This window comes from Musa acuminata, chromosome BXJ3-6, assembly GCF_036884655.1.
Source record: "Musa acuminata AAA Group cultivar baxijiao chromosome BXJ3-6, Cavendish_Baxijiao_AAA, whole genome shotgun sequence".
Lineage (NCBI taxonomy): Eukaryota > Viridiplantae > Streptophyta > Magnoliopsida > Zingiberales > Musaceae > Musa > Musa acuminata.
In genome coordinates, this window is record NC_088354.1 from 30,648,835 (window position 1) to 30,659,249 (window position 10,415).

At 43.4% G+C, this 10,415-nt stretch overlaps 2 protein-coding genes across 2 annotated transcripts; both read left to right on the plus strand.

Annotated features, from left to right (window-relative positions):
• Window positions 1–1,803: 1,803 nt before the first annotated feature.
• LOC135640397 (uncharacterized) lies at window positions 1,804–4,005 on the plus strand. The gene is made up of 3 exons (XM_065154788.1): window positions 1,804–2,492; window positions 2,794–3,144; window positions 3,223–4,005. The coding sequence occupies exons 1-3, from the start codon at window positions 2,010–2,012 to the stop codon at window positions 3,814–3,816; spliced, it is 1,428 nt and encodes a 475-aa protein (XP_065010860.1). The 5' UTR covers window positions 1,804–2,009; the 3' UTR covers window positions 3,817–4,005.
• Window positions 4,006–8,681: 4,676 nt separating this feature from the next.
• Window positions 8,682–9,890, plus strand: LOC103988981 (lysine-rich arabinogalactan protein 18-like). The gene is made up of 2 exons (XM_018828341.2): window positions 8,682–9,306; window positions 9,626–9,890. The coding sequence occupies exons 1-2, from the start codon at window positions 8,740–8,742 to the stop codon at window positions 9,701–9,703; spliced, it is 645 nt and encodes a 214-aa protein (XP_018683886.2). The 5' UTR covers window positions 8,682–8,739; the 3' UTR covers window positions 9,704–9,890.
• The last annotated feature ends 525 nt before the right edge of the window (window positions 9,891–10,415 follow it).

Consider the following 10,415-nt stretch of genomic DNA (forward strand, 5'->3'; position numbering starts at 1 on the left):
AAAATATAGCCCATATTTTTTTAAGAAGAGAAAGTTACCTAAAAGATTTTGGGGTATTAGAATTAAGCAATAAAAAGTTTGATGATGACCTATGTTGTTGTACAAATTGTTGACAATGTTATATCATCTTACTAATTTGATTAATGTTGTTATGTTATGAATTGCTTCCATGTGTTTAGTTTGTGATTATTAAAAACATGTTTTTATTGTAATTCCTTATAAGTGATTATGATGGTTCTCACTTGTATGTGAATTTAGAATATTTTATTTACAAAATAGGGTGCTTTGGGTTAAATCTATGATCAAGTGTAACTTGAGTATAACGTGAGCGTAACTAAATAATTTTTCTCAAACCTATTCATACTACCCCAATAACTATCCTAATATGATTATAATAAGTTTAGTATTATTTTTAAATTTAGAGTGACTAATTTTTAATTTAGTATAACTCGGGCATTACCCGAATGTAACTCAATAATTTTCATTAAACCAATCAAAACTCCTCTGTAAATATCCTAATATGATTCTAGTATATTTACTACTACTTTTTCTAATTTATTTTGATTTTAGAGTGATTAATTGTCCAAATAAAGTATTTGTGCCTTAAATCTGTAATGAAGTATGGAAGCGTAACTCAGCAAAATTTCATCAACCCTTTTGAAACTTCTCTATAAATATCTTAATATGATTCTAGTATACATAATATCACTTTTTCTATTTTTTTAATTTTTAGTTGATTTTTATCCAAATATGAGATTTGTGTTATGATTATGTCATCGAGTGTAACTAAAGAAAGTTTTACCAAACCTATCTAAACTTTTCTATAAGTATTCTAATATGATTCTAATATTTTTGGTATATTTTTATTTTTTATTTTTAGATAATTTTAGGAACTAAATTGTTCAAAAATGCTATTGTAGTTTTGAACGATAATATTGCTTGGTCTAGGACAATACCATTATCCAGTGAACCACCGGATACAAGTGACACCACTATCATTAGACAATGTTTACTATGAATGAGTGTAACTTGAGTAGAACACTATCAAACGAGATGGTGATGACAACATCCTACCTCGTTGGCAACATCAATAGCGTCATTTTGCTCGGATGATGTTGACCATAACCACCAATGTTCAGCAAGAAGGTAACACCAACCTTTTACCCTAGCAACAATGATTGCGACCATCAATGCTCATCAAGGTGACGACAACAATCTTCTCCCCCATTGATGAAGACCATCGCAAGACCACCTAAGGCCTAGCAAGAAGATGATGGCTACGACTTCTTCGACTGCTAGATAAATAAGATTTGACCACAACCGGTGGTAAGAAAGTTGACAATGATAAATAAGGTTTGATAATATAATTTGAGAAAAATACAAACGAGCAATCTAAGACTAAATAAATGAATCAAATAATTAATTTATTTTAAACTGATATGGTCCGATTCATATCAAACAAACGTACTCAAACCAAAGAGCCCAAGGTCAAATATGGTCAACAAATATTATTTATCATGATTTGATTTTAAAATGACATTTTGATTTAATTGTGAAAAAAAAGATATCCCTCGTAAAGAACAAACATATGAGCGTCAATAGGTAAACTCTATTATTGAATTTTTTATAAGATATCCTTATTTTAGATAATGATTATTATTGTTTTATAAGATATCCTTATTTTTTTATATAATTATTATCGTTATTAGTAATTATATTATTATCGTAACATTTCTTAGGTGTTGGCATACTATTATATATATATATCGTTACCATCTCCTCCATGTCAGGGGACCGCACGGGAATAGCATTTGGAGTCTCTGTTCACTGCCCTCTCTCAGGTCTTTTCCTTGTCCGTTTATATATACTCCTCTGCCACCCCCTCTACGAACAAGATTTCGCGTTCCGGTCCCTAAAATTTCTCAAGCAGACGACGGCAACTTGGCCGCCACTGCGCCTATAAGTTCCGTACGAGTCCGTTTCGGAGATTGAGGTTCGCAGGGCAGTCCATGGAGAAGAAGCAAGGGTTCTTACCGGCGCTGAGGGAGGAGGAGGTGGCGACGGGGCCCTTGCCAACGAGGTCGAGGGAGAAGGGCTCCGTGAGGAGCCAGGCGCCGCTCCCGCAGCGGCGGAGGAAGGGGCGCCGCCGCCACCCGTCGCTGTCACAGGCGCCCGAGGCGGTCGCTCCGGTCGCGTGGTCAAAGGGCTCCCGGGAGACCCTCGCGCCGCTCGTGGAGGGCCCCGATGGTAGCGGCGGCGGCGCTCGAGACGCCCACGGGGACCCGAGGAAGGAAGGGTGGGGGCGTTGGATCCGGGGCCAACTCTCACGGGCCCCCTCCGCCGCCACCTCCTCCGTTGCGGCGGGCGCGCCCTCTTCAGCCCTCCGCTCCGACCTCCGCCTCTTGCTCGGAGTCTTGGGAGCGCCGCTCGCCCCCGTTCATGTCAGCTCTTTCGACCCTCTGCCTCACCTCAGCGTCAAGGACACTCCCATTGTGAGCTTCTCCGTCTCTTCTTCGTCCTCCAACAATTATCTTTCTCTCTTTGTGCTGCGTTCTTCCGTTCCTCGAGCAAAACCTGCATCTTTTTGGTGCCAAAATGACGTTTTGATGCGTTCCCTCTTTTTCCGGCCTCAAATGCACCTTTTTTGGAGTAAAAGCTCCAAATTTATTGCTGAAATTGCATTGAATCCGTGGCTTCTGTAGCTCCAAGATGGTGTTTTGACGCATTCTGCTCCACATCAATGCGGCTTTTCTTCTTGAATCCAATTAATCTTCGCCTATTCTTCTTTCTCAGGAAACCTCGTCGGCTCAGTACATAATGCAACAGTACACGGCGGCGTCAGGCGGCCTGAGGCTCCATAGATCCATCCGCAACGCCTACGCCACCGGGAAGGTGCGAATGGTAGCGTCGGAGTTCGAGGCCACAGCCAAAGTCGTCAGGACCGGCTGCGTCTCGTCGAGCACCACGGAGTCCGGTGGCTTCGTGCTCTGGCAGATGGCCCCGGACATGTGGTACGTCGAGCTCGCTGTCGGCGGCAGCAAGGTCCACGCCGGTTCCAATGGCAAGGTCGTGTGGCGCCACACCCCCTGGCTCGGCTCCCATGCCGCCAAAGGCCCCGCCCGTCCCCTCCGCCGAGCTCTCCAGGTCACCGAATCCGCACTGTCTGAATTGCTTTAGAAAGACTCTGCACCTGGATTGATCTTGAGATGATTCTTTGAGTAGGGTCTCGATCCATTGACCACCGCAAGCATGTTCGCCGACGCGCGTTGCATTGGGGAGAAGACGGTCAACGGGGAGGACTGCTTCGTTCTCAAGCTCAGCGCCGATCCACCAACCCTGAGAGCACGGAGCGAAGGCCCTGCTGAGATCATACGGCATGTCTTGTTCGGCTACTTCAGCCAGCGAACCGGGCTTCTTGTCCACATGGAAGATTCCCACCTGACCAGAATCCAAGCCAATGCCGGAGGCGACGCAGTCTACTGGGAGACAACTATGAACTCCTCCCTCGACGACTACCGCCTGGTGGACGGCATAATGATCGCCCACTCGGGTCGTTCCACAGCTACCCTGTTCAGGTTCGGAGAGAAGGCGATGAACCACACCAAGAGGAGGATGGAGGAGGCGTGGACGATAGATGAAGTGGCCTTCAATGTACCTGGCCTCTCCATGGACTGCTTCATTCCCCCAGCTGACATGAGACGTGGTTCAACCAGCGAAGCATGTGAGCTTCCTCGAGGAGTAAGAGGGAAGTTCAGCTCTAGATACCCACAAGATATGCCTGAGAAGATCGTTTGCAGGTTCGAAGTCTTGGGTTAGGATCATCAATCATGAACAGGGAGCAGATAAATTTGCTGTTGTTTCTTATGGTAAAACTAAAATAAAGTGCAACTTGATGCAAATTTAGGTAGCTCTGAGAAGCTAGTATATAGATTGAGTGTTCTAATTCAAGATCCTTTTGTTTCAAGTTCTTGATTCTCACAAGCCTGGTTGAATCTGATGTGTTCACCACCTTTGCTGATATATATTATCCATCTCCTTCTCAAATTAATCATCTTCTTTGTTCACTTTAATATTTTCCTGCATTTTTGTAGTGACTGCTGCATGCATCACACTCTGTTGTCTAAACTACCTCTGACTCGGTCCTGCTGAACTTCCAGCTGCAGTAGACACCAGTTGTGTTGGCCTTAAATGCTCTTCACAGGTGCATGTTCTTCGCCACTTGCATCCATGTGCTTCAGCCCCCCACAATTTGGAAGTCAGAAAGGGACACACAAAGAGATCCAAATCAGTTGCTTCCTGCTTCATCATGTAAGGTAACTGGTCAAGTCCTCTTTGTTTGGCTGTAACTAATAAACAACATGACCATAGTAAGAGAAAGAAACTTGTGAGTTCTTGAGATCCATATTGTCTGTGTGCTGCAAAAGAAGAACCCTTCATGAAGAACAAAAAGCAGCTGTCTCAACTATATTCATATCCAAACAACTAACTAACAAGTATACGAAGCATTTGATTGTCGATTAAATCAATTAAAGAATGTAATTGCAACAATCACTGTGCTTGCGAAGGTAAGACTATGTAAAATAATCCTCCCCAGATGTTACATTTAGCAAAATCTTCATGCATCGGACGGCGTCGTTCTTAACTGATCAAGGCATACTCTTAATTCCTTGCACTTGTCGCAGGGTTTTTGCCCCTCAAATCATACACAAAAGGGTTGCTGGAAGTGTATAAACAGAAGAAGATAAGGTAGACAAGATGATCTTTCTCCTATTTGAACAAACAAGTTAATCCAGTAATCATTGCAATACTCAAGCTACTTGTGCAGATTACTACAATTAAAGTGAAGAAAAAGAAAGGCTAGAAGTTTGTTAGCTTGACAGTTAGAAAACGAAGGAATTCTCTTCATCAAACATCAATCAAATTGGAGACACTAATGATGATATGTTGACACTTTTACCTCTCAGACCTAAAATCAAATGCTGATGGGAATGTTTGTCTAGATTCAGGGACATACAGAAACCAATAAATGACATGGCAACTAGTGGTACTGTGCATCCAACTCCTTTCATGGACCATGCTGCTCCCCCTTTGTTTCTCGGGGGGATCTATCTTGCTTGGTCTCACTAGGAGAAAGAATAAAATGACTAGAGAGGACTTTCTCACATACTTTTGTTTCTTAAATATCTTTGTTGATGAGATCTGTCAGGAAAAATTGGAAGCTCAAGTCCTTCAGCCAACATTTATTCCTTTTCTATTTTTAGAAATAAATTGATTATTTCTTTAATTTCTGGAAGTAAAATATTTTTCTTCCATTTTTGTAAAAAAAAATCCTATTTATTTTGTCTCTCATTACTGTTGAATATTCCCTGCAATAAATGTAAATGTATTAAAAACAGAAATGGTACTGATTGTGAAATGTCCATATCACCTTTTACACAAGGCTACTAATCATAATACAAATTACTCTTCTATATTCCTTTTTTTTATTTTACTCTTCAATATTCCTGATAAAGCCACATTGTGAAGTGTTGGAAAGCCAAAGCCTATCAAACAGTTTCAAATGATTCCTCATCTAAAGATGCCCTTCGAGGTTCATCATTGAACGACAAAATCATGTAAAGCCCATCTTCGAGCAAACAATTCCTCATAGCTCACAGAGTTTATACTAGCAAAGACTAGTGATGGATTTTATCATATGCCATCGTGGAATTTGTTAAGGGCTTCGCTCCCCAGCTAGGGGGTCTGATAAGGCCAAAATATGGTCTAATATTGATTGGAGAATTAGAGAGTCAAGGATGCCTCTTCTAGAGATACCTTGAAGGAACAAAATCTTGCAATTCAAATCTTACACCAATGAAGACGAGTGATGGACCTCATTAGATCTATAGAGCCCAAAGAACCTAAGACTCCCCAACTTGGAAGCTTTGATGAAATGTTTAGTCCCAGATTAGTTGTAGAACAAATGCCTAATAAAGTACAGGGTAGATTGTAGGCAGTATAGACATAAAAGTATTTCTATCAATCCCATTTTACTTTATCGGAAGTGTTTTTGTTTTCTATTTCTGCTTTATAAAATTGAAAACATCTTTAGCTATGTGATGTTGCGAGGAGGGGAAAATAGTAAAAAACAATCTCAGTTTCATATGCCACAAGCTAATTGCTAGCTGATGATCTTATGGTATGAAATGTCAATTATCTTAGCGTCCTGAAACCCTTTAGGTGGCACCAGGCCATATAGGATCTTAGTTATATGTCTAGGTGAACATTGGGCTTGCACCTACTTTTAGAACTCTTTTGTATGCGACCATTCAACCCATTTGCAAGTCTTTTGCCCTAATAAAAACTAGTTGTTTGTGTTACTTATGATTTTAGTTATTTTTTCCTTTTCATGCTTGACGATATTATGTTATTCATATGTTCGTCTTTTTAACCTTTTCTTTTGTATACAGGTCTGAACTGTACAAGGTTAAGACATAGACTAACCCTTACGAGCAAATATCATTTATATATCACATAATTTAGACAAAATCAACTAAGTTTATGACATGCTAAAGTATGTTGAACCATTCAAAACAAGATCAAGTTATCAATGAATTAAAAAAACATTTGTCCTCCTAGGATCTTCAAATGCATTCATAAATGCAGCAATTATAAAAAGATGAAATCCATTGAGAAAGATAATAGAGCCATAAAATACACATAGTGTCTTAGAATTCAAGTCCACATGGGTGAACACAACAAACTGATTTATTCACACGAAGCAAGCAAGAAAATAAGATAAATGAAGTCATCGTCGACCTGGCTTTCCTTCTTGTGGCGAAGCTCAGAATTGCACAGGTTAGCTTTTCTTCAAGTCTGAATAACTTGTGCACTAACAACTACATCTTAGTTGAAATCAAATACGGAAATGGAACATAGCAAGTTGTTGCAAGAAGTACATAAAATAAGATCAAATTTTTACTATTCTTAAAAATATCTAGAGGTGCATTTATAAGAGAATAAAACACGAATTAATCCTGGAACTAGATGAAATGTCAGAGTGCACAAATATGATCTAAAATTCATATTTAATATTTTAATAAAAAAAAAGGAAGTCACTAAAAGCATGGAAGAAATGGGGAATTACATGGATTTGCGTTGCAAAAGATACTAAAAACACTTTAGATAGTGTGGAAATGGCCATTAAATCAAAAAAATAAGGTGCAAATTAGAGGAAAGCTATTTGGGCACGGGACGACAGACTTCACAAAGTGTTCGCAATTGGGATTTGAAATATTAGTAGAATTCCTCCGTTTTCTGTATTCATATATTAATCACTAAAGTGTATTTGACGACTGTAGAAGAAATAGTCAAGAATTCTCCTTTAATGAAAATGAGCGGCATCACAACTAGTAGACGTGAATGAGAAATTTACCACATAAATATGAGGAAGCAGGGAGAGATATTGGAATGGAGCTCCGGTCATACGACATTAGCTTGGGGATACCCCCTCGGCTTTCCCTTCGTGGACACTCACGGCCTCGCGCGGACCGCAACTTGGCCGGGCGATCTCTTCGAGAACAAGAAGGCGGAGGGGACGAAGCTCCTGTGGGGCAGTAGTGCGGGCGCCTGGCCTCCGGCCTCGAAGGCGGAGAAGCAGCTCATTGACGCCGCCATGGTCAGCGCTTCGGTGTTGAGCGATGGGCGGCAGCCGACGAAAGGGTTTTGAATTTGCAAAAGGCGCCAGCTGAGGGTATTCGAGATCGAACGGCCGGCCTTGAAGGGTCATTTGTGGGTTTCCGTACATCCGTTTGACCAAAGTGTGGAGACTTGGACGGTACAGATTGCTTTAAGGTCCAACCGCCGAGCGAGGGGAAGGACCGTAGAGGCTATGGGCCTCACACAAGTATTTGATACTCCTACGGAGTCTAAGGCCCATTGTAAAGCCCAATATTGAATCCAGTAAGGGTTAATCATTGGTTGGTATCCTTTGCTCCACCGACACAAACACATCAAACGTCCAAACGTGATCCACTCGTCAGCAATTGGTGAGTTCAGTAACAGTCAAACATGAAAGGCCCCATAGTCTTCTAACACCTCAATGCGACCCTATATGGTAGCTAAACATCGGATACCATAACCTATCCCTCCATATCAGAGTTGCGCTATCATTGGACAATGTCCTCTGACTGCAGGCTGCAACGAGCAAAATGATGACGGCCTAATTACTCCATCTCCCCAGACCATTCCTGCAAGTCCAACGTCCTGTCCTGCCGGCAACGGTCAGTGAGAGAGCCCGTCTCATCCACCACCACCGACACCTGCTCAACAAAACGTTTTGGGCGACAGTGGAGCAACGTGCGGTCGTCCGATCGCAACAGCCAAATGGAGTAGACTTACAGCAGAAGCGCGCAACGGCAGTGGAGGGGAGGGAAGGAGACAACCGGGCGCGTCCCACAACGGCACCAGACACCAGCAGAGCAGAGGGGCGGGGCCCGCGCCAGCCTGGCTTAGCTGAACCCCTCCTCACCGCTATTCGCTCCCTCCAACTAGAACCCACCCGATTCCCCCGCGGCGCACAGTGATTGCCGCCCCTGCGGGACCCGCGGTAGCTCGTCCGCGCCATACTCGCCTTCCCCCCATGTGCTGTTGCTCCCCCCGTGACACCCTCTCTCCTCCCGAACCCCTTTTTTTTAAACCATCACTCCCCTTCAGCCGCTCACTCGCTCACCCACTGTCTGCTACACTCTTCTCTTCGCGATGGATCGCCTCAGAGCCATTCTCTGCATCTCCCTCCTCTGCTTCGCGGCCTCCAACTCTGCGGCCCAGTCCCCCGCCGCCGCCCCGACCACCTCCGCAGCCGCTCCCGCCAAGCCAACCACCCCCGCTCCCGCCGCCGCTCCCACCAAAAGCAGCAGCACCCCGGCCCCGGCCGCCGCTCCCACATCCAAGGCTCCCGCCAAGGCCCCCGCGACACGCCCACCTACTACCCCTGCGCCCGTCGCCGCCCCCGCCAAAGCGCCCACGGCGGCCGCGCCAACCTCGGCTCCTCCAGCGCCCGTGCCGGTGACATCCCCGCCCGCGCCGCCTCCGACGACGTTGCTTCCGCCGGCGGCTTCCCCCATCCCATCGACCCCAGTCCCCGTCGCGGCGCCGCCGAAGCCCGCCGAGACGCCCGCCCCGACTCCGAGCAAGAAGAAGAAGAAGAAGAAGGCGAAGAAGGGCGCCGCGGCCCCCGCTCCGAGCCCCCCGGCTCCGGCCGCCGGGTCTCCCGCGGGTTCGTCCGAGGCCACCTCCCCGGGTCCCAGCGTCGCCGCCGACGAAACGGTACTCTCTCTCACACATATACAAACCTAGATCCGATGGATCATGCTCACGATAGCGCATTATCGTCCTTAGCTCACTATCGTGCGCCGACAGAGCCGTTAGGCTTTAAATGCTGCTCAGTGCCCTTTAGCTAAAGTGATGTTTGTTTGCTAATCTACGCATATCAAGTCATATATATATATCTCCGGTGCATGTTAGGCCGTTACACACATCAAATAGCTTGACCCTTATCAATGAGAGATCTCTAATTGTTTTAGTTGAAGAGATCATCACGACGGAGAAAACCTGATACTGACTCGTTGTATGTGTAATGTTGCAGAGTGGTGCACAGATAGTGAGAGGCTTTATCTCAGGAGGGCTGGCCCTGCTCCTGGGGCTTGCCGTCATCCTTGCCTAGATCGCGACATGTTACATAACAGTAGTTTCTTGTCTCTTGTTTCCCTTCTTTGCTGTCGTATTGTTGTCGGTTCTGAGCGGGAGGGACCGCCGCCTGTTGTACTTATGCATTCACTCGGATTCTTTTTTTTTTACTGTCTCCAGAGGTTTTGTGTTGAAGACTATTATTTACCACATTGAATGATGCAGATCTACTCTTGCCAGCTGCAGTCCACGCAATAAGTAACAAGCTTGCTTTTCCCACCAACTTTAATCGCTGTCATCAACAAACATTGCAATTTACATAATTACTTACTAGCAAGGATTATAATTTTATTCAAGCTCTGTAGACCAATAATCCCATATATCCTGTAGATCAAAAGAATATGTCTCAGTAATTATATATATATATATATATACATATATATATATATATATACATATATATATATATATATATACATATATATATATATATATATATATATATATATTGCATATGATTCTTATTGATTTAGAGAAAATCTATAATAAGATTCCTAAAATTTATTTGTTGGGGTTCTTTTAACATATCAAATATGGATCAAACAATTGTTTCATAGAATCAAAACCTTAATTGATTCAAAAACATACTTTATAGATCCAAAATAATGGATTAAGAATATTTACATAAAACTTATTTAATCCACTATAATATGTATGAAATCCTATAACAATTAATAAACATATTAACA